General features: G+C 46.0%; 1 protein-coding gene across 9 annotated transcripts in view; it reads left to right on the top strand.

Moving 5' to 3' along the window:
* Positions 1-24,525, top strand: part of LOC147097543 (EVI5-like protein) — a 330,047-nt gene that overhangs the window by 149,893 nt on the left and 155,629 nt on the right. For all 9 annotated transcript variants that reach the window (XM_085971478.1, XM_085971482.1, XM_085971475.1 and 6 more), the window contains exon 11: positions 16,763-16,816. In XM_085971478.1, the coding sequence (XP_085827604.1) occupies positions 16,763-16,816 (54 nt within the window). The remainder of the gene's footprint in view (positions 1-16,762; positions 16,817-24,525) is intronic.

The raw sequence follows: 24,525 nt of genomic DNA, 5'->3' as shown, positions 1-24,525 counted from the left end.
CTGTGAAGCCCCTTGGGATGTAGTACTACACTAAAGACGCTATATAAATGCAAGTTGTTGTAGTAGTTGGACGGGGAGAATAGAGAGGCATTAAAACCAAGCCTGGCCCCATCCTCACCTAATACTCCTTTATGCACACTTCAGGCAGGGATCATTACGTAGTGATTGGGAGTATGAACCAAGGCCCATATCCCCCCTCTGACACCCACAAGCATCGGGGACACTAGCGCCCCTTCTGCTCGCTCGCTTGAGTTAACAGGGCAAGACCCACGGTTGAACCGGGAACCTTTTTTGCTCAGTTGGATAAAGCCATTGAACCATTGCGAGCTGGCAGTATATTTTGTATGGGTGAAAATGGGAATGAGCGAACTCCCTTTCAGTATGATGTTTCCCCCACATATCCCACTGCACCTTTCCTGGCTTGTTGGCTATGTGATGGGTACCAGCCAATATCTGGAGTCATGTGCCTGAGGCACAACATGACTAGGAGTGAAGGAGTGAGTTTCCACTTATTTTTGGGAACGGCTTCAAGCACTCGTCCCATTTTGCAGCAAATCTGTGTGAGGAACATTGATTTCAAAGGTGGCGGCTGACGTCACTGAACAGATTTTAATTGATCTGCTTTTGAACTTCTTCAGAATAAAGCTAATGGGGGTAGAGTTTCCGCTATGGGTGCAATCGGCAATTCTGGCGGAAATTGCACCCAAAATTCTGCCTGTTTTGTAAAGTGTTTTCCCCCTAGTTTCTGCACAAACTCATTTGCATATGACTGAACGCAAAATCTGCCATGAACCAGCGCAATTGGACTGCGCTTTAAACATAATTTAAAAAAAGAAACATTTCGCTTTAAAATATATTCCATGATCTATTTAAGTAGTAACTTGGTAAAGTTTGATTAATACATCTGGAAATGTATTTATCAAAAAAAATAAGTATTTTTAATCTGTCAATCCACCACCTGTGAGTAACCCGATTTTAAATGACTGAAAATGACTTTTAAAAAATATACAAAGCTATTTTCTAGTTATATTGGGGTACAATAGTCAGTTACTTAGTAAATTAAAAAAAAAAAAAATTACATTCAAAACGTACCTGTTAGTGTCTTTGTGCCCAAAAGATCCAGCTTAATGTTAAGAGTCTCATCAAAGGCCTGCAGACAAGCACAATTAGCAGAAACTCCCAACGGTGGTCAAGTCATCCTGGGGCCAGTTTTGGGGGCGCGGCCAGCTCCTTGCGCGATGTTTTTAAAACTAGTGCAAAAATTGCGGAAACTCAAGTTGCACCGAACGCGATTTGTGCTTAAAATTCCACGATCTTTTGCACTGTAGCGTCGAAATAACCAGCATAATCGAGCAGAAACCGCAGCCCAGCAAGTGCGAGCCTTTCCCTGGATCACAGTATGAAGATTGTCACTTTGACAGACCGCATAGATGCCATATTTTCCAGTTGTGTTTGAGAGTGTCTGGTATTTAGAATTTTTTTTAATGCTACTTGATGTTGATGTTGGGATGTGCAGGCAGGATGCTGTTGGGGACAAGGCCATGTGTGGCGGATGTCATTAAATAATGCGCAGAGAGTTAAAGTAGTCGAGCTCTGAAGCTTCCTCCAGTTGTGAGCCAATCAAACCTGTCTTGCTTGAAGGCTTCTCTTTTTATAACTGAAGTAACTGGTACAATGGCAGAGAGGTGATCTTGTATAGGTACAGGAATGACGTTTGAGGAGAGATTGGGTCGATTGGGCTTGTACTCGCTGGAGTTTAGAAGAATGAGAGGGGATCTCATTGAAACTTATAAAATTTTGACAGGACTGGACAGACTAGATGCAGGAAGGATGTCCCCGATGGTCGGGGAGTCCAGAACCAGGGGTCACAATCTAAGGATAAGGGGTAAGCCATTTAGGATAGAAATGAGGAGGAATTTCTTCACCCAGAGAGTGGTGAACCTGTGGAATTCTCTACCACAGAAGGCAGTAGAGGCCAATTCATTAAATGTATTCGAGAAGGAGTTAGATATATTTCTTAAGGCTCAAGGGATATGGGGAGATGGGCAGGGTACTGAATTTGGATGATCAGCCATGATCTCATTAAATGGCGGAGCAGGCTCGAGGGGCCGAATGGCCTACTCCTGCTCCTATCTTCTATGCTTATATGTTTCACAAGCTATAAGAGGTAAATATGGAACACAACTTCAAGTTAAACTGTGACAGTAGAACTAGGGAGCTCAGCTTCAAACTAGTAAGAGGAAAATTTAGGACTGAGGTCAGAAAGTTTGTCACAGACTGATCCGCACATGGAATGGACTCCCAGATAAAGCAGTGGAGATGAAAACCCTGGAATCATTGAAGAGCCCATCAGCCATTGTGTTGCAGGGACTGTAGGCTTTTGTGAATGGATGAACCGAGATGGACCGAATGGGTTTTTCTCATCCGTATTGTGTCTTGTGTGCTGTGAAATATTTGACGTGCCTTTTCATTTTCTCTGGATACAACCACGTGATTTGTCTGCCCATCTGCCTGTTGGTGCCACCCATTTAAAGTCATAATGCAGCTTAATTCCGAATTCGGCCTGGTATTCTAGCTGAGACCAGATTGCTGGTTGGGCTGAGGGATGGCCCACTTGGGCCAAGGTTTCTGTACACTGCAGATTAATGCCAGCCCTTTTGCTGATCTCTGATGCTGCTGATTTTGATATTTTCTGACTTTGTTTAGCACTGCTGAAAGAAATGCAAAAAACACAGTTTACACAAGAGGTTAGACCTGGAAAGTGTGCTCGGATCTCTAGCAGTGATTTGGCATTGACCTTGTGTGAGCTGGTGAAGATTCTGCTATTAAAATGCACTGAATTGAGTGCCCCAGGAGTTCTGTTCCTGAGTGAATGGCAAGACATATCTATTCTTGGATCAGTATTATGTTCTGGAGTCGATTTGAGGAGACCAGTTTGTCGTACACCATATGAATATGTGTGAATTTGTTATTGCCACATACGAGTAACTGTCCTTTCTGCCCTAGTGCAAGCTGTCTCTCCAAACAAAATGGAACTGTAAACCTCAGAAGTGCAGTGACTGCTCTTTTGGGTAGCTTTCTCTCTCTCACTTTTTGATGGCAAATGTAACACTTTTGGCTCCTGCCAGCTGAGTCACTTTTACGATGCTTCTGCAGCGAGTGCTCCTATATTCACCCTGGGATATACATCGTGGGATGTGAAGACCGAAGCAATCATCTTCAGCTCCCATCATCTGCTCCGGTCACTGTCTTGGGCTGAACCAGACTGTTCACAACTTCAGCATCCCCTTCAGCCTCGAGCTGAGCTTCCAGCCCCACATCCTCCATCCTCCGTAACATCGCCCCTCCCTCCCTGCCTGTACTCGCCTCCCTCCCTGCCTCTGCCCTCCTCCCTCCCTGCCTTTGCCCGCCTCCCTCCCTCCCTGCCTGCCTGTACTCATCTCCCTCCCTCCCTCCCTGTGCATCCCTCCCTCCCTGCCTGCCTGTACTCATCTCCCTCCCTGTGCCCGCCCGCCTCCCTCCCTCCCTGTGCCCGCCCGCCTCCCTCCCTCCCTGTGCAGGATAGCGGCTCTTTGGCACCAGTGGTTTTCAGACTTTTTTACCCGCAAATTACTGGCACAGTCCCAGGATTCCAGGTCCTAACTTCCAAAAGGCAATGTCAGCGACTCAAAGGAAACTGCTATTATTGAAAGTGCTAATTATGGAGTGTCCTCCTGAAATTCGGCTGCCCTCAAAAGTTTGTCACCATCCTCCGCCTGCTTCATGACAACATGCAAGCCGTGATCCTGACCAACGGTTCCACCACAGACCCAATTCACGTACTGACCGGGGCCAAGCAAGGCTGTGTCATCGCACCAACGCTCTTCTCGATCTTCCTTGCTGCAATACCCCATCTCACCCTCAATAAGCTCCCCGCTGGAGTGGAGCTAATTTACAGAACAAACGGGAAACTGTTCAACCTCCAGCCCAGATCCAAGGTTGTCCCATCCTCTGTCGTCGAATTACAGTATGCAGACGACGCTTGCGTCTGCGCTCACTCAGAGGTCGAACTCCAAACCATCGTCAACGCCTTCACCGAAGCATATGAGAGCATAGGCTTTACACTAAACATCCGTAAGACAAAGGTCCTCTACCAACCTGCCCCCGCCACACAGTACTGCCCCCCGATTATCAAAATCCACGACAAGGCCTTGGACAACGTGGACCACTTTCCATACCTCGGGAGCCTACTGTCAACACGAGCAGACGTCGATGACGAAGTCCAACACCATGTTCAGTGTGCCAGTGCAGCCTTCAGTCGCCTGAGGAAGAGTGTGTTTGAAGACCAGGACCTCAAATCCGGCACTAAGCTCATGGTCTACAGAGCAGCAGTGATACCCGCCCTGCTGTATGCCTCAGAGACATGGACCATGTACAGCAGGTACCTCAAAGCACTGGAGAGGTACCACCAACGCTGCCTCCGCAAGATCCTGCAAACCCATTGACAGGATAGGCGCACCAACGTCAGTGCTCTCGCTCAGGCCAACATCCCCAGCATCGAAACTTTGACCACGCTCGATCAGCTCCGCTGGACGGGTCACATCGTCTGCATGCCCGTACGAGACTCCCAAAACAAGCGTTCTACTCGGAGCTCCGGCACGGCAGGAGAGCCCCAGGTGGGCAGAGGAAACGCTTCAAGGACACCCTCAAAGCCTCCTTGAAAAAGTGCAACATCCCCACCGACACCTGGGAATCCCTGGCCCAAGACCGCACAAAGTGGAGGAGAAGCATCCGGGAAGGTGCCGAACACCTCGAGTCTCTTCGCTGGGAGCAGGCGGAAGCCAAGCGGAAGGAGCGCACGTCAACCCAAGCACCCCACCCACCCGCCCCTTCAACCACCGTCTGCCCCACCTGTGACAGAGACTGTAGGTCCCGCACTGGACTCATCAGTCACCTGAGAACTCATTTTTAATGTGGAAGCAAGTCATCTTCGGTTCCGAGGGACTGCCTAAGAAGTAATCATTATGCAACAGAAACAATGTGCCAGTAAGTGGGCAAATGGAGAAATCTGACCTTGCCTTGGGATTTCTTCATAAAACGTCCAGTTTAAAAACCAGTTTTATGCTGCAGCAGCTTCAAGAGGCACAGTTTTGTGTCGGTGTTGCATTGCCAATCTGTTATGCACTGACTGATGCTGCCAATTTAGTGGACCTGTGTCCGCTGGGAGCTGTGTTGAGGCTGCCCAAACTCCACAGGACAGCAGACGGTTTATTTCTCGTGTTTACCAGCTTTCTGACACAGCTGATTGAGAATGGCAATTGGCACAGAATTATCCCAGCAGGCTTTTTGCACTCTTGATTCATGCCCAGTAGGAACTGGATTGAGTCTGCTAAATCTAATGACCATTGGAATCAGAGAGAGAGAGAGAGAGAGAGAGAGAGAGAGAGAGGGGGGTGGCAGCATCCAGTCGATATGGATTTGAACTTTGAGTCTCAGCTGGAAACTGTTGAATTTTACGAACACATTGGATCTGGCCTAGCATTTCTCCTTGCATATTCAGCCTGCATTCTTACAAATTGCAAACCACCTGCTATTGTCAAAGATGCAGTAAACGGCACGTGAAAGAAGCCTTTATGTTTGCAGCTTGTGTCTCCAAAACATCTCCAATCGCCCCAATTACTTTGAGATGCATTGGCAGTTGTGTAGGCAAGTACGGCAGCCATTTAGCCCACAGCAAGGCCCTGGAAAAAGCAGCGAGGTGACTGGACAATTTATTTGTTTCTTGGCAAGAATGGCCTTTGGGGAACCTTCCAGTTACACCACGGCATCTTTAATGTCCGCCCTCATCTCTGGAACAGGCAGATGGGGCTTCAGGTGCAGGTCTTCCCCACAACACCTCCAATAATGCAGTACCGCACTGCAAGGCCAACTTCAATTGTCTCCAAGTCCTGGAGTGGCGCTTGAACCCCCAACCTCTCGTTACGGCTACTAAATGACACCAGTCAGCATTATAAAATGAGTGTGCACAGGGCAAAGGGGAGATCTTTCGAGTTTCTGTCTGAACTCAGTTCCACAGCAGCACCATTTGCGTGTCCCCTCGATCTGTTTTGACTTCTACATGTGGCCTAGATTCAGAATCTGACGTCCTACATACGCTGTTTTTCAGCCTCTCGAAGCAAAATAAAATAAAATGTGTTTTATAGTTTGCATTTTAATATAAAAAAAATAAAATCTACAATTTCTCCAAAAAGAATTCTCATAGTAAACTCTGACATTTTTGGAGCCCTATTCTGTTGTGAAATGCACGCTGTGTAGAATTGCTGCCTGTAAATGCACAGTCCCTTGCAGTGGGATTGATTCGGCTGAGAGGAGGCGGAGTTGTTCAGATGTCGGGGTGTGTGTGTGTAGTACAGAGCCAGGCTGGACATTTGTGGCCCAGAAATTCGGGTCGGAGGCTTCCCGCGGGTGCAAGCCCCCGACCTGCACTTACCTAGCGTGCCGGCCGTTGTGCTGTGGGCCCCCGTGGGATTCCGATCCTGGGCCTGCTCCAACTGCCGGCGCGCAGTGCTTGCGTATCCCAGGGGCGCAGTTAGTTCGAAGCCATGGAGAGCCAATGGTAGCAGGGAATCTGTATTCATAGATTTGACAGGAAGAGCTGTCAAATCTATGAATACAATTCAGCCCCAAAACATAACTAAAGCTTCAAATACATTTTAAAAAAATCACATTTTTAAAATAACTATAAATTACATAAAATAACTTTTAAAAAGTAATTTAAATTTTTGAAAGTTAATTGCAGTTTCTAACGGGGCTAAAAATAAACTTACCTCTCTTTAAAGTATTTATAAAAATAATAAACCTGTGGAAAAAATGTTTTAATTTTACTTAATTCACCACTTATCTTGTTAAAAGCAGGCCTTGCGACTGCTTTTTATAAGCGTAGCTGCTGGAGGCTTACCCTCCCGGAGAAAGCTGCAAAAAAACACCGGAAGTTCCAGGCGTACGCGCTGCCTCTCCGTCGCACGCGTTCGACCTCTGAACCCCTTCCTTTAAAGGAACGGAAGTTCCGGTTTCCCGCACATGCACGAAACCGGCACTTTTGTTGGGCCTACGCGTGAGTACCCAGCGCGTACTCACCCGTGGAGACCCGAATTTCTGGCCCACCATAGGCAGGGTGAAGGGGTGGTGCTGCTTTCAGCTCCGTTTAAAGCTGTCTCACACTGAGCCTGCATGCGCAGTCTCTCCACCAGGTGGGGCTGGAGCCTCCTGCATGAGCTCCATCACTGCACTGGGCAGGCTCTTCATGTGGATTGTGATGGCCTGGATCTTGCAGTAGAAGTAAAGGTGAGGCTATCGGTGCTCACTGTTATTAAAGTGTAAATGGGACAGCAACTTCCGGCAACTGCATGTGTGCAGTTAAACGTGGAAATCAAGAGGTTGCTGTCTGAAATAACATTAGAAAATGCTGGAAGCACTCAGCAGGCCAGGCAGCCTCCGTGGAGAGAGAAACCGAGTTAACGCTTCAGGTCTGTGACCCTTCGTCAGAACCAGACCTGAAACGTTAACTCTGTTTCTCTCTCCACGGATGCTGCCTGGCCTGCTGAGTGCTTCCAGCATTTTCTGTTGTAATTTCAGATTTCCAGCATCGGCAGTATTTTGCTGTTGTATTAGGTTGCTGTCGGAGTGGCCCTGCTCCTCCAGAAGCTTCGCTATACCGGTATCTCGCTAAGAGACTCGCCATTCAAACACACGGGACGGCGTGAAGTGGCTGTGCTTACATGATCGATACTCACTGAACTCGCCAGAAAAAGTTCGGGCTCGTCTATTCAAGTGTGGCGTGATAAGTCTTAATTACTTCCAAACAACCTCTCTGGCACTGAAAATTAACTTTTACAAGTGTGGAGTCTCTCATTCCTTCAGATTTTAATTACTAGAGATTTTTTTAAAAAATAAAAAATTTAAATAAACATTTTTTAAAAACTTTTTCTTTCTTTCTCTCTTATCTCTCTCAATCCAACCTTTCTTTCCTTCTCTTTGCTTTCTGTTCATGAATTGACATTGAATTCAATATTGTAACTGACACTTCCTGGTTCAGACTCTGGTAAGATTTCTTGATTCTGATTGGTTAAGGAGATATACAGTTGCTTGCCCAGATCCCCTGTAGAGGGCGCTGCGCTGTTTTAGATTTCTAATCGCTGTAAGTTCCAGTGCAAAACCCCATAGGATGTCTTTTGGGTAAGTGTAATGATCGGCTGGTGCCATCGTTCCCCGGTGACTGCACACTCCAGGCCAATGTTTGATGTCCTGATTCAGTTTGCCATTGCTGTTTCAGTATTCCACATACAGTTCATGAGCTTAATTTGACTGTCTCCGGGGGAAGGGGGGGGTGGTGCATGCAAGTAGGGAAGTCAGCCCAGCAACACTGCAACGGCTGCTTGTGTGCACTTACCAGTGATCATTTCCAGAGGTGGGTGAGAGGTGACCAAAAATGGCAAGGGGGTGGGGGGGAGAGGCCTGGAGGTACCGACCCAGAATCACAGAAACTGCAGCACAGAAAAAGGCCATTCAGCCCATCATGTCTACCAGCTCTAGTGCTTCAGCTGGAGCGGTCATCTCTCATCAATTCCCCTTCCCCCCCCCCCCCCCCCCCCACATTCTTTTATTATATCTTTTTGACTACTTACCCGGTTTCCTTTTCGACATGAGAGGTTTCCTGGTCCCGCGCCTGGCTTTACTAGATCAGCTGGTACAGTGAATAGAGGAAATTCAGGCAGGTGTTCCCAGACTATCCAATAATCGCAAGGGCAGGAAAATCTCCCCTTTTAGTCTCTGCCTCAATAGCCCCTTATGGTAAAGCTCTGTGTTAAAACATTTCTTAGAGTTCTCCCCTTCATCCTCAGTCTGTGCCCCTTGTTACTGATTCATCAACTCAAGACGATCTTTCACGACTTTCCCTAATTTACATTCACCTTAACTTTCCCTGCTACAGGGGGAAAAAAAGCCAAACTTTTGAGTCTTTCTTCCCGGCTAATTACCCTCTGTGAGTCTACCAGCAGATTATATATTCCTCGTCTCATTCCAGTGAATCTACGCTTTCCATTATCCAATATCCAACATCAACTTGCATTAATATAACACCTTTCACATAGAAAAACATCCCAAGGCTCTTCACAGAGGCGTAATCAAAATACATGGACGCTAACCAAAAGCTTGGTCAAAGAAAGAGAGGTGGAGGGGGTTAGGGAGGGATAATGGGCTGCCCAGATCTGCAGCAGTGGCCTACCAATGTGTGGTACCAATTCAACGTGACTTGCCTTTACATTGGGGTTTTTTGCAAGATGTATGGAATTAGGGGTCCATGTACACAGATCACTAAAATGTAATGGTCAGGTACAAAAAATAATCTAAAAAGCTAATGGACTGTTAGACTTTATAACTAGAGGGGTTTATATCTAGTTTATATAGAGTGTGAGAAGTTGCAGCCCAATATTTAAAGGGGCTACTCCTCAATTTTTGGCTGCACTTTAGTCCCACACTCCTGACCTTTGGCCACCTGGTGCGGAGTGGGGAGGGTAATTCGGAGGACCTGCTCGTACGGCTGGGTCTGGCCAAGGTGGCCAATAACAGGTCCAGGCAGCGTGCAGTCGAGGGGGTCGTTCGGCCCGACTGCCTGCCTATCTTCCGTGGTTACGTTCGTGCCCAGGTGTCCCTGGAGATGGAGCACGCAGGGTTTGAGGCTTTCCGTGACTGGTGGGTACCGGAGGGACTGGAGTGCTGCGTCATCCTCCTCTCCTCTTTCCCAACCCCCCCCCCCCCCCCAAGGAATTGTATTTTAATTTGATTTATTAAGTTTCATTTACGATTTAGTTAAAAGCTACAGTATATTGGTTGTGTCCCTTTTAAGTAGGGGGCACTTGCTTCTGTTTTGATTGGTGATGGCATCAATCAATAAGAATTAGAATATAAAGGGAGGAAGATTTGCTTCAGCTATACAAAGCCCTGGTTAGACCACACCAGGAGTACGGTGTACAGTCTGGGCACCGCACCTGAAGGGATATATTGGCCTTTAAAGTGCAGATTGTTACCAAGGCTCCAAGGGTTAAATTATGAGGAGAGATTGCATAAACAAGGCTTGTATTCCCTGGAATATAGAAGGTTAAGGGGTGATTTGATTGAGGTTTCTAGGATTTTGAAAGGAATTGATGGGGGAGATGGAGAACACCTTTTTCCATTGGTGGAGGAGCCTAGGACAAGGGGACATAACCTTAAAGTCAGAGCCAGGCCATTCAGGAGAGAAGTTAGGGAATACTACTTCACGCAAAGTGTGGAACTCACTCCCACAAAAAGCAGTAGATGCCAGCTCAACTAATAATTTTAAATCTGAGATTGATAGATTTTTTACGAGCAAAGGGTATTGAAGGATACGGAGCCCAGGCGGGTAGATATTTAGGATACAGATCAGCCATGATCTCATTGAATGGTGAAACAAGCTCGAGGGGCTGAATGACGTACTTCTGTTCCTATAAAAGTTGAGATGTAATGGTGAATCCATATAAAACTTCAGTAAGGCCACAGTCGGAGTACTGTGTGCAGCTTTGGGCTCCACACTATAGGAAGGATGTGGATGCAGTGGAGAGAATACAATACAGATTCACCAGGCTGCTACCTGGTGTGAGGGAATGCAAATACAACAAAAGACTTGGAAAAATTGGGTCTGTTCTTGTTAGAACAGAGGACATTCTGGGGTGATTTGATAGAGATGTTTCAAATTATATGTGGATGGGACAGATAGAAATGCTGTTTCCAGTGCTTGAGCCTGAAGCTAAGGGAGTTACAAGATTAAATGTAAAAAATTTTAGAGCGCAGAGAATTATTTTTTTTTTACTGTAGTTTGTGAGGTTGTAGAATGTACTATCTGAGTTAGTGATTGAAGCCGAGACCATGTCAACATATACAAATAGGTTAGATAGATGCAGGCACATGGGATTAGGACTGTTGCTCGCAGGGAGGATAAACACCTACATGGTTGGGCCAAAAGGCCTTTTTACATGGTGTAATTTCTATCTAATAATATTCAATGTCCTTGTGTATATAAAATTTCCACCTTTATAAAGATATCTCCATTCCGCCCCTCCAAGAATCTTATCTGCCTCTTCCCCTAGCCCACTGGGCCAAACTTCCTCTAAGGTTGCCCCCTGCCCCAGCCCAGAACTCATCTTTCTCTAGTTTCTCTCCACTCTCCCCTCGTGCCCTCTGAGTTCATCCCATCTGAGACCCACCTCCTGAACCCCCAACTTTATTCCCACCAAACTGCTGACCACCAACCTCCATTCCTGGCCCCCATGCTGGCTGATACTGTTAATAGTTCGATAGCAAAACTATACTGTTAATAGTTTCCCCTCCTCGGGTACTGTTCCCTTCCCCTTCAAATCTGCCGTTATCACCTCTGTCCTCAAAAAAAAAAAAAAAAAAAAAAAAAAAAAAAAAAAAAACCCTTGACCCCCCCCCCCCCCGTCCGTCCTTGTAAACTATTGTCCTGTCTCCAACCTCCCTTTCATAGAAACATAGGAGCAGGAGTCGGCCCTTCGAGTCTGCTCCGCCATTCAGTATGATCATGGCTGTTCCTCTATCTCAATACCATATTCTCACTCTCTCCCCATACCCCTTGATGCCTTTTGTGTCTAGAAATCTATCTCCTCAAATATATTCAGTGACTTGGCCTCCACAGCCTTCTGTGGTAGAGAATTCCACAGGTTCACCACCCTCTGAGTGAAGAAATTTCTCCTCATCTCAGTCCTAAATGTCCTACCCTGTATTCCCCTCCCAAGTCCTTGAATATGCTGTCGCCTTCCAAATCTGTGTCCCTCTCTCCCAGTACTCCATGTTTGAATCCCTCCAATCAGATTTTCAGCCCTTATCAAAGTCATAAATTACATCCTATGTGACTGTGGTAAACTATTCCTCTTCATCCTTCTCGACCTGTCTGCAACTTTTGAATGAGCTCAAGTCTATGTAGGGTGGAAGATAGGAGGCCGGCCAGGCGTGCGTTGGAACAGTCAAGTCTAGAGGTAACACAGGCATGGATGAGGGTTTCAGCAGATGAGCTGAGGCAAGGGCGGAGACGGGCGATGTTAGAGGTGGAAGTAGGCGGTCTTGAGATGGCGCAGATATATGGTCGGAAGCTCATCTCGTGCTCAAATAAGACACCAAGGTTACGAACAGTCTGGTTCAGCCTCAGACAAATGACGGAGAGAGATGGAGTCAGTGGCTAGGGAACAGAGTTTGTGGCGGGGACTGAAGACGATGGCTTCGGTCTTCCTATTATTTAATTGGAGAAACTTTCTGCTCATCCAGTACTGGATGTCAGTGGAGGGGTCGAGAGAAGTGGTGGTGAGGTAGAGCTGGGTGTCGTCAGCGTACATGTGGAAACTGACGCTGTGTTTTCGGATGATGTCACCGAGGGGCAGCGTGTAGATGAGAAATAGGAGGGGGCCAAGGATAGATCCTCGGGGAACTCCAGAGGTGATGGTGCAGGAGGAGGAAGAAAAACCATTGCAAGTGATTCTTTAGCCCTGTCAAGCCCTTAAGAATTTTATGTTTCAATGAAATCACCTCTCATTCTTCTAAACTCTAGGGAATATAGGCCAAGTCTACTCAATCTCTCCTCATAGGGCAATCCCCTCATCCCAGGTGTAGTGTATGTAACTGTTCTACCTTTAAGAGAACTATTGTATGTAACCGTCCACCTTTAAGAGAACTATTTTAGGTGTGGCACTACTTTATCTTGGCTGCTGTATACTGTAATACCGACGGTGACCACACCGGTATATAAGTGCTGTGTCAGGATTTATTGGGCAGATTCGCCCTGACCTTCGAATAGTAAAGTCCTGTTAAAGTTACTCTTGTAGTCTGTGTATTAATTCGCCATAATACCTACAGACTTTACACCAGGAACCAGTCTGGTGAACCTTCGCTGCACTCCCTCTAAGGCAAGTATGTCTTTCCTTCGGTAAGGAGGCCAGAACTGTACACAGTACTCCAGGTGTGGCCTCACCAATGCCCTGTATAATTGTAGTAAGACTTCTTTACTCTTATACTCTAATCCCTTTGTAACAAAAGCTAATATAGCATTTGCTTTCCTAATTGCCTGCTGTACCTGTATGTTAAGTTTCTGCGATTCATGTACAAGGACACCAGGTCCCTCTAAGTGTAAGTTTCCCAGTCTCCATTCAAAAAATATTCTGCTTTTTTGTTTTTCCTACCAATGTGGATAACCTCACACTTCCCCACACTGTATTCCATTTGCCATGTTCTTGCCCACTCAGTCAACCTGTCTATATCTCTGCAGCCTCTTTGCATCCTCCTCACAGCTTACTGTCCCACCTAACTTTGTATCATCAGCAAACTTGGATACAGTACACTCGGTCCCTTCATCCAAGTCATTAATATGGATTGTAAATAGTTGAAGCCCAAGCACTGATCCTTACGGTATCCCGCTAGTTACAGCCTGCCAACCTGAAAAAGTCCCGTTTATTCCGACTCTGTGTTCTGTCCGTTAATCAATCCTCAAGCCATGCTAATATATTACCCCCAATACCATGAGTCCTATTTTTGTGTAATAATCTCTTGTGTGGCACCTTATCAAATGCTTTTTGAAAATCCAAATGCACTGCATCCACTGGTTCCCCCTTATCCATCCATGGGGACTGTTCCAGAATTCCCTAGATTCTAGATGATTAATACCAGTGCATCCGCTATCTCTGCAGCTACCTCCTTTAAAACCCTAGGATGCAGGTCGTCTGCACCAAGGGATTTGTCACCACTTAGTCCCATTAATTTCTCCAGTACTATGTCTTTACTTATATTGATTTCTTTTAAGTTCCTCATTCTCTCTGGACCCTTGGTTCCCCATTATTTCTGGAATGTTTTTTCTGTCTTCTACTGTGAAGACAGATACAAAGTATTTGTTTAATGTCTCTGCCATTTCCTTATTGCCCATTATAATTTCTCCTGCCTCTGCCTCTAATGGACCCACATTTACTTTCACTAATCTCTTCCTATTTACATACCTATAGAAACGTTTATAATTTGTTCTTATGTCTCTTGCTAATTTACTCTCATTCTTTAACTTCTCTTGTTAGCCATGGTTGGACCTTAAGACACGGGTTTTGTACCTTAAAGGAATGTATATTTGTTGTAAATTATGTATTAATTCTTTAAATGCTATCCATTGCTTGTCTACCGTCATACCTTTTAATGTAGTTTCCCAATAACCAGCTCGCCCCTCATACCTACATAGTTTGCTTTGTTTAGATTTAAGACCCTAGTTTCGGATTTAACTAAATCACTTTCAAACTCAATATAAAATTCTATCATTATTATGGTCACTCTTCCCTAAAGGCCCCTTTACTATAAGGTTATTAATTAACCCTTTCTCATTGCACAATCTCTAAAATAGCCTGTTCCCTAGTTAGTTCCTCAACATACTGATCTAGAAAACTATCTTGCATACATTCCATGAATTCGTCCTCCACACTATTACTGCAAGTTTGGCTTGCCCAGTCTATATGTAGATTAAAGCCCCCCATGATTACTGTATTACCATTGTTACATGCACCTCTAATTTCCTGATTTATACTCTGCTCTACATTACAACTACTGTTTGGAGGCCTATAAACAACCCCCACCAATGTTTTCTGCCCCTTGCTGTTTCTTAGCTCCACCCAAACTGATGTTTGTGCTAAAGGTACTCCCACAGTGCTGTTGGGAATGGAAGTCCAGGATTTTGACCCAACGACGATGAAGGAGCGGCGATATATTTCTAAGTCGGGATGGTGTGTGACTTGGAGGGGAACTTGGAGGTGGTGGTGTTCCCATGCGCCTGCTGCCCTTGTCATTCTAGGTGGTAGAGGTAGCAGGTTTGGGAGCTGCAGTCGAAGAAACCTTGGCGAGTTTCTGCAGTGCAGCTTGTAGATGGTATAAACTGTAGCCACGGTACGTTGGTGGTGGAGGGAGTGAATTTTTAAGGTGGTGGATGGGGTGCCAATCAAGCAGTCGGCTTTGTCCTGGATGGTGTTGAGCTTCTTGAGTGTTGTTGGAGCTGCACTCATCCAGGCAAGTGGAGAGTATTCCATCACACTCCTGACTTATGCCTTGTAGATGGTGGCGAGGCTTTGGGAGTCAGCAGGTGAGACAGTCAGCACCAAGTCCTGTTGACCCTTTACCCCTGAGTTCGCTGACCTATTGTGGCTCCTGGTCCGGCAGCACCTCAATTTAAAAATTCTTATCCTTGTCTTCAAATCCCTCCATAGCCTCGCCCCTCCCTGCTCCAGCCCTACCCTTTGTGATCTCTGAGCTCCTCCCAGTTCTGGCATCTTGTGCATCCCTGATTTTAATCACTCCACCATTGTCGGCCGTGCCTTCAGCTAAGTTGCTGTCGTTATACTTCCTCTTTTCCCAAAATGTATTGCTCATGTTTCTCTGCATTGAGCTACACTTGCCACCTATTGTTCCTCTCCTCTAGCCCCCGTGCCTTTCTCTAGTCTCTGACATTTCCCCTCGTGTTGCCATGCCCCCTAATCTGGTATCATCAGCAAACTTCAATGTTATTCGTCTTGTACCTATATCCAAATCCTTCATATAAATGGAAAACCAGAGGTTCCAGCACAGGACCCTGAGGCGCAAAACTTTTCACATCCCGCCAGTGTACCCTGACTCTGCTTTCTGCCCCTCGGCCACCTGTCTGTCCTTGCACCATATTCCCTGTAATGCCACGTACCTTTGAGTTTATTTTGTAACCGAATCTTCAGTATTTTTAACACAAGTATCATTGAAATTTAAATGGCCTCCTACTGTGCTGGAAAATCCCTGTAGCATAGATTCTATGAAATTCAAATATCGTCCATTTTAAACTGAAAGTCGAATCCAGTGCTGCGTCTATACCAGTCTGTTCAGCAATATTTGAGATAGAGATAATCTGACCAAATGTCAAAAATTCATGTGGAACATTGTTTGAGACTCACTTCATGTGAATCCTCGTGGTCTCCAGGATAGTTTTGGTCTTGAATAAACCAGCGGTTTTGGGAAAGAGTTTTGTTTTGTTTGAATAGTGCTGGCTGATGGGATCGCATGCAATGTGTTGCTGTGTAAGTTACTAGAACCCAGAGCAGTGCTGCTTGTTGTCGCTCTCGAAGGGCATCTCCACCCTCTTTCCCCCGGAGCCGACGGCGACAGCACATCCTGCAGTAATCAGTGGAAAACACAACCGTTCCTCGACCCCTGAGGAATTCTGTAACTCCGCTGGTAATCCTTGACTGTCTTTGCTGGGTGGCGGCATGGCCTTTATTGGGTGTGCTGTAAAAACCTCATGTACCCCTGTGCGGGTCTCTGTTGTGTGGGGTCCTTTGGCATGTTTTGTAAATGGAAGCAATCAAGCAACAGACTTTTTTTTTTAAACTGCTACTTGAGACTTATTGAAAGGCAATTTGCATTCCTGGTACCTTTCTGAAGTAATTTAAAGCATTGTGCAAAAGCACAATGGGATTAAGCAAGACTGGCACTTTGAACCTACCAGACTTGCAACATTCATGGAGAAGCTATACTGAGTCTGCCATCAGGTGTACAGTTTGGCCTGCCCTTGCATCTGATCTTGTGTTTTGTGCTGCACATACAGATTATACAGGAATTACTGCAAAGATGTGTGCCAGCACATGGCAGCAGGCTCTCCATTCGGTTTTGACCCAATGTGCCTGTAGACTAACCTGACTTTCCTGTTGTTCCACAGAGACTCAGAACAGAAAATCGCCTCCTAAAGCAGCGGATTGAAACCCTCGAGAAGGTACGATGTGTGCCTGGCACAGTTTGTGGCTCACACTTTTTTGGAAGTGAACCTTTGAAAGTAATTGCCCTGTAAAATTCACATCTGTTCACAATGTAACTGCTCTGCTTAAAGCAGAAAGCGTGTGTGTGCGTGTGCGTGTGCGTGTGCGCGTGTGCGTGTGTCGCTTTCGGTGCTAATTTTATTGTGTGTGAGACTAACAGCTAATTGAGTCTTTCTCGCATATGGAGACATTCTTAACCCATTACTGTTCGAAAGGCTCAGTGCAGGCACATCATAGAAAGATAGGAGCAGGAGTAGGCCCTTCGGCCCTTCGAGCCTGCTCCGCCATTCAACGAGATCATGGCTGATCATCCAAACCCTACACCGACAGCCATCCCACCCAAGCCCTATCCCCGTAACCCCGCGTATTTAATCCCCCCTAACACTAAGGGTCAATTTTTATCATGGTCAATCAACCTAACCCGCACATCTTTGGACTGTGGGAGGAAACCGGAGCACCCGGAGAAAACTCACTTCCTTGTAAGTCTGGTGTGAATTTGGCTGAGGGCAGCGCATTTGGGGAATATTGAGGTTATGTTTAATTTGGAACATGTATTATGTAAACTTGGGATGATGATGCATAGCAGTGAAGGGTACTTAATTATTTAAACAGAATAACCTATATTTTCAGTGTTTTAAATTAGTTTTTTGAATACTTTACCGTTTGCAGCAAATAATCGAACTTGCTGTAAAATCTGGTGTATGAAAGACACTAAAGGGTGTGGATTAATAGAGACACCTTGGGGTTCAAATACATAATTTCCCGGAAAGTGCGAGTGCAGGTCGATAAAGCCAAAAAACACCCAACAGGATTTGGGGTTTTATAAATAGGAGCATAGAGTACAAGAGTAAAGAGTGAACATTGGATTTGTGCAAAACATTGGTTAGGCCACGGTTCGGGTACTGTCTGCAGTTTTGGGCTCCTCATTATATAAAGGACATTGAAGCCATAGAGAGCGATCAACATAGATTCACTAGGATAATGCCAAGATGGAAGGCTATAGCTGTGAGGAGAGACTGGAGATACTGGTATTCTTTCCATTGGAGTAGAGAAGGCTAAGAGAAGATTTAGTGGAGTTTTTAATAGGGGAAGACTTTTTCTTAGTTGGGTTGTCTGTGATGAGAGGTCATCAATTTTAAAGCATTAGGACATTGGTTAGGAATTAATTTCTTTCCACAGAGAGTTGTTGGAGTATGGAATGCTTTGCCAAGGGGAGTGGTTGAGGTGGAGATCATTTCATCTTTTAAGGGGAAATTGCTCCAGCAAAGAACTAGCACAGACACATTGGGGGTGATTTTCTCAATGGGGAGCTTTTGGAGGCGGGGTTCCCACTTGTCGGATTTCAGTCCCGCCTCCATCAACTTCTGGCCAACCCACGCTATTTTCCCTTGATTGACCTTGTTAAGCCCGCCCAGCGGGCTCAGCAGGCCAATTAAGGGAAAGCTGGTTGCAGAGAATGTCAACGTATGACGATTCATCTGTCAAAAATTTTGACAGATGAATTGTCATTGTTTGACAGCTCTGTGAAGGTTACATAAGAACATAAGAAATAGGAGCAGGAGTAGGCCAATCGGCCCCTCGAGCCCACTCCGCCATTAAATAAGATCATATCTGATCCTAACCTCAAATCTACTTCCACTCTCCAACCCACCCGAACCCATGTGATCTCCCGGGAGAGGCGAAAAACCAGATTAAAAACCCAATGGCCAATTTGGGAGAAAAAATCTGGGAAATTCCTCTCCGACCCATCTAGGCGATCGAAACTCGTCCAGGAGATCACTCTGTCTTAAGGTTCTATGAGTTGTCTTTGATTTTCTGCCCTCTAAGAATGTGGGTCTGATTATAGTGCGTTAACTCCGGGGCACACAAGTGGCTTCTACATTAGACTTTATGCTGCTTAACTCATTGCTTCCAAGGATGGATGTTTTGGGAATAGTTTGTTAGAATCAGAAATTTACGGCACAGAAGGAGGCCATTTCGGCCCATCGTGTCCGCGCCGGCCAACAAAGCTATCCAGCCTAATCCCACTTTCCAGATCTCGGTCTGTAGCCCTGTAGGTTACGGCACTTCAAGTGCACATCCAAGCACTTTTTAAATGTGGTGAGGGTTTCTGCCTCTACCACCCTTTCAGACAGTGAGTTCCAGACACCCACCACCCTCTGGGTGAAGAAATTTCATCTCAAACCCCCTCTAAACCTTCCACCAGTTACTTTAAATCTGTGCCCCCTGGTTGTTGACCCCTCTGCTAAGGGAAATAGGTCCTTCCTAGCCACTCTATCTAGGCCCCTCATAGTTTATACACCTAAATAAGGTCTCCCCCAGCCTCCCCTGTTCCAAAGAAAACAACCCCAGCCTATCTAATCTTTCCTCGTAGCTAAACTTCTCCAGTCCAGGCAAAATCCTCGTAAATCTCCTCTGTACCCTCTCTAGTGCAATCACATCCTTCCTGTAATGTGGTGACCAGAACTGCATGTAGTACTCTAGCTGAGGCCTAACCGAGTGTTTTATACAGTTCAAGCATAAACCCCCCTGCTCTTGCCTTTATTAGCCGTGACATAGAATACAAGTATCCCGTATGCCTTCTTAACCACCTTATCTACCTGGCCTGCTACCTTCAGAGATCTGTGGACATGCACTCCAAGATCCCTTTGTTCCTCTACACTACTCCGTGTCCTACCATTTAATGTGTATTCCCTTTCCTTCTAAGCCCTCCCCAAATGCATTACCTCACACTTCTCCGGATTGAATTCCATTTGCCACTGTTCTGCCCACCTGACCAGGTCATTGATATCTTCCTGCAGTCTGCAGCTTTCTTCTTCATTATCAACCACACAGCTGATTTTAGTATCATCTGCGAACTACTTAATCACACCCCCTACATTCAAGTCTAGATCATTGATATATACCACAAAAAGCAAGGGACCCAGTACTGAGCCCTGCGGAACCCCACTGGAAACAGCCTTCCAGTCACAAAAACACCCATCAACCATTACCCTTTGCTTCCTGCCTCTGAGCCAATTTTGGCTCCAACTTGCCACTTTACCCTGGATCCCATGGGCTTTCACTTTTGTGATCAGTCTGCCATGTGGGACCTTGTCAAAAGCCTTGCTAAAAATCCATGTCGACTACATCAAACGCACTACCCTCATCGACCCTCCTTGTTACCACCTCAAAAAATTCAACCAAGTTAGTCAGACACGACCTTCCCTTGACAAATCCATGCTGACTGTCCTTGATTAATCCGTGTCCTTCTAAATGAAGATTTATCCTGTCACTCGGAACTTTTTTCAATCATTTTTCCACCACCGAGGTTGAGCTGACTGGCCTGTAATTACTCGGTCTATCCTTTTCTACCTTTTTAAACAAAGGTACAATGTTAGCAGTCCTCCAGTCCTCCGGCACCACACCTGTAGCCGGAGAGAATTGGAAAATGATGGTCAGGGCCTCTGCTATTTCCTCTTTTGCTTCTCTTAACGGCCTGGGATACATTTCATCCGGGCCTGGAGATTTATCCACTTTCAAAGCTGCTAAGCCCCTTAATACTTCCTCTCTCACTACGTTTATTTTATCTAATATTTCGCACTCCTGCTCCTTAACTACAATGTCTGCATCGTCCCTCTCTTTTGTGAAGACAGACGCAAAGTATTCATCAAGAACCAAACCCATGTCTTCCGTATCAGCACACGTTACCTTTTTGGTCTCTAATAGGCCCGACTCTTTCTTTAGTTATCCTCTTGCTCTTTATGTATTTATAAAACATCTTTGGACTTTACTTGCCAAAATTTTTTCATGCTCTCTCTTTGCTTTCCTAATTTCCTTTTTAATTGCACCCCTGCACTTTCTATACTCCTAGAGTTTCTGCAGTATTGAGCCCTCGGTATCTGTCATAAGCCTCTCATTTTTCTTTATCCTACCCTGTATGTCCCTTGATATCCAGGGAGCTCTAGATTTGTTAGTCCCACCCTTTTTCTTGCTCTGAACCCTACGGATCTCCTCCTTGAATGCCTCCCACTGCTCTGACACTGATTTCCAGTCCACTATGGCTAAATCCTATCTCAGCTTAGCAAAATTGGCTTTTCCCCAATTGAGAACTTTGATTCCTGGTCTATCTTTGTCTGTTTCCATAACTACCCTAAATCTAACTGAATTATGGTCACTAGCACCAAAATGCTCCCCCACTGATACGCCTTCTACCTGCCCAGCTTCATTCCCTAAAACTAAGTCCAGAACCGCCCCCTCCCTTGTTGGACTTGCTACATACTGGCTAAAAAAGTTCTCTTGGTTGCATTTTAGGAATTCCGCACCTTCTATACCCTTCACATTAATTTTATCCCAGTTAATATTGGGGTAGTTGAAATCCCCCACTATTACTGCCCTATAGTTTTTGCACTTCTCAGAAATGTGTCTACATATTTGCTCTTCTATCTCCCTCTGACTGTTCGGGGGTCTATAGTACACTCCCAGCAGTGTGAGCGCCCCTATTTTGTTCTTCAATTCAACCCATACCACCTCATTTGATGATCCTTCTAACATATCATTCCTCCTCACACAGCTGTAATAGTTTCTTTAATCAATACTGCGACCCCCCCTCCTTTTTTACCCCCCCCTCTATCCCGTCTGAAAACCCTGTAAGCAGGAATGTTGAGCTGCCATACCTGCCCTCCTTTCAGCCATGTCTCAGTAATGGCTATAATATCATGCCGTGTTTATCTGTGCTCTCAGCTCATCTGCCTTATTCCCTATACTCCTTGCGTTGAAGTATGTACCATTTAGCACTGCCTTGTTGCCTATTTTCTAGCCCTTGCTCCCTCCGTCTTCCAAATTCACTTTCTACTTTTCTGCTTTCTAATGTCGGCTTTGCTTCTCTCTGTTCTGAATCTATTCTCAGGTTCCCACCCCCCTGCCAAGCTAGTTTAACCCCCCCCCCCACCCCCCACCCCCAAGCACGCGCAAACCCCCCAGCGAGGATATTGGTCCCGGCTCTGTTGAGGTGCACAAGGGTTATTCCCTTTGCAGCACACAATCTGTAAAAGGGAACTATTCGTTCCAACCTGGTATGGCATGGCTCCACGTGTGGGTAAGTTGGTCAACTACCGCAACCAAAGTAGGACCAGCTGTTCTAGAAATAAGGAGTCTGCTCCCTATTCATGGTGTCCTTGAGCATGTCTCTGTGCAAACAATATCTGGATTTTGTTTTATATGTAGGTTTAATACAAAACTGGAATGTACACTGTAAATTCTTTCATTTCCCCCCTTACTCCCACCACCCCCCCCCCCTTTTGTGTACATGGAACTTTTGGACACAGTTACTCCTCTGGCCTAGAGTGATGATGGATTGGGACACAGCAGATGTTGTTGTCTCCATGGAGTCAACTAAGGGTGCTTGATGATTGGCCAACAGGAAGTGTGTTTTGTGGGGTAGGACACGTCCCACCCAGTTTATTTCCTTCTCCCTGCTGAGCTGGTGTACTTCACCATTGTGCAATGTTCCATCTGACGTTTGCGAGGAGTGAGGTGCTGAAACCTCCCTGATGAGTGTCGCTGAGAATGGAGCATCTGGTGACGGGTTCAGTGCTGTTCCACTGCTCTTGCTAAACCATTCCCAAAAGCTTAAAAATACATTTTTCACTGCAGGATTATGGAAAATAATCAGGCTGATTTCACTCAATCTGGTTAAAGGTTTCAGCAAATCCAGTTCTTTATGGCTTTAGCAAAATGTATAGCAGTTTTCTGTGTCTTCAGCTGACAGATTTTTTTTTTACAAGACCTGGGTAAAAGGAGAGAGCCTCTGGGCACCTGTGTCTGCGAGGAGGTTGTCCCCAATTTTTCTCTTTGATCCTCGTTCGAGAAACACACACTGCAGCTTTGTTTTATAGAGGTTGTAACATCTACACCACTTCCTCCTCTCGCATGTGTGTGCTACATGATACTGTCTTCGGAAACCTCCTCTGGGTTAAATATTGGAACAGCAGTGAATCCTGCACCGTTAAAGCCTTATTCTAGAAACATAGAAGATAGGAGCAGGAGTCGGCCATTCGGCCCTTTGAGCCTGCTCCGCCATTCAATGAGATCATGGCTGATCATCCAAATTCAGTACCCTGTCCCTGCCTTCTCCCCATATCCCTTGATCCCTTTAGCCTCAAGAAATATATCCAACTCGTTTTTGAATATATTTAATGAACTGGCCTCCACCGCCCTCTGTGGCAGAGAATTCCACAGGTTCACCACTCTCTGGGTGAAGAAATTCCTCCTCATTTCAGTCCTAAATGGCTTACCCCTTATCCTTAGACTATGACCCCTGGTTCTGGACTCCCCGGCCATCATAAACACCCTTCCTGCATCTAGTCTGTCCAGGCCTGACAGAATTTTATAAGTTTCGATGAGATCCCCTCTCAATCTTCTAAACTCCAGTGAGTATAAGCCCAATCGACACAATCTCTCCTCATACGTCATTCCTGCCATCCCAGGTATCAGCCTGGTGAATCTTTGCTGCACTCCTTCCATGGCAAGAACGTCCTTCCTCGGGTAAGGCGACCAAAACTGCACCCAGTACTCAAGGTGCGGTCTCACCAAGGCCCTGTACAACTGTAGCAAGACATCCTTGTTCCTGTACTCGAACCCTCTTGCTACGAAGGCCAACATACCATTTGCCTTCTTAACCGCCTGCTGCACCTGCATACTTACCTTCAACGACTGGTGCACAAGAACACCCAGGTCTCTCTGCACTTCCCCTTCTCCCAATCTATTGCCATTCAAATAATCTGCCTTCCTGTTTTTGCCACCAAAGTGGAGAACCTCACATTTATCCACATTATAGTGCATTTGCCATGTTTCTGCCCAATCTGTCCAAATCGTACTGGAGTTTCCCGACATCCTCCTCGCAGCTTACCCTCCCACCCAGCTTTGTGTCGTCTGCAAATTTGGAGATATTACATCCAATTCCCTCGTCCAGATCATTAATATATATTGTGAACAGCTGGGGTCCTAGGACCGATCCTTGCGGTACCCCACTAGTCACTACCTGCCACTCGGAAAACAACCCGTTTATTCCAACTCTTTTATCCCTAACCTAAGGATAGGGAACAGTAAATTATCTGGCATGGGCGCCCTTACCGTGAATGTCACTGTGCTAGCTGCGGCCAGCAGTGTGCGTCTGGGCAGTGCCACTGCTGGAGTGCACTGGGCTGTTGGGGGACTGTGTTCCTGTCCCCACAGGAGTTAGAATGATGCCAGACTGCACTAGACGGGGTTGGGTGAGGTTTACTTGGCACCAGCTCTGCCTTGTTGGGTAGCTTGTAATCTAGCGCAAAGAAAGAAGGAACTTGACTGCGTTCAGTTAACCCTTTCCAACCCAATGCTTCTGATTCGATAATAAAATGCAGCAGCCGTGGCACCCTGACAGTTGCAGCATGCCTCGTCCTGTTAAACGATTTGTTTTCGATCTGGCTGTGAAGTTCATCTCAAGTCCAGGTGGAGCTAACCAGCATTGTATCCACGCATCACGGGGGAGCCTGAAGTATGCTGAGGTTACATGGCATGGTTGCCAAGCCCCAGGAGTGCATCTTTTCCCAGTCACCGGGACTCTGCACTGACCTAGGTTTTCAGTTGGAGCCACTCCTGGCCTTGTGACTCTGGTTTACCCACCTCTTGCCTACTCTGGAATTGG

This window comes from Somniosus microcephalus, chromosome 31 (assembly GCF_052327205.1).
Source record: "Somniosus microcephalus isolate GS21.2 chromosome 31, FLI_Smic_1.0, whole genome shotgun sequence".
Classification (NCBI taxonomy): Eukaryota; Metazoa; Chordata; class Chondrichthyes; order Squaliformes; family Somniosidae; genus Somniosus; species Somniosus microcephalus.
This window is presented reverse-complemented; position numbering and strand designations above follow the sequence as displayed.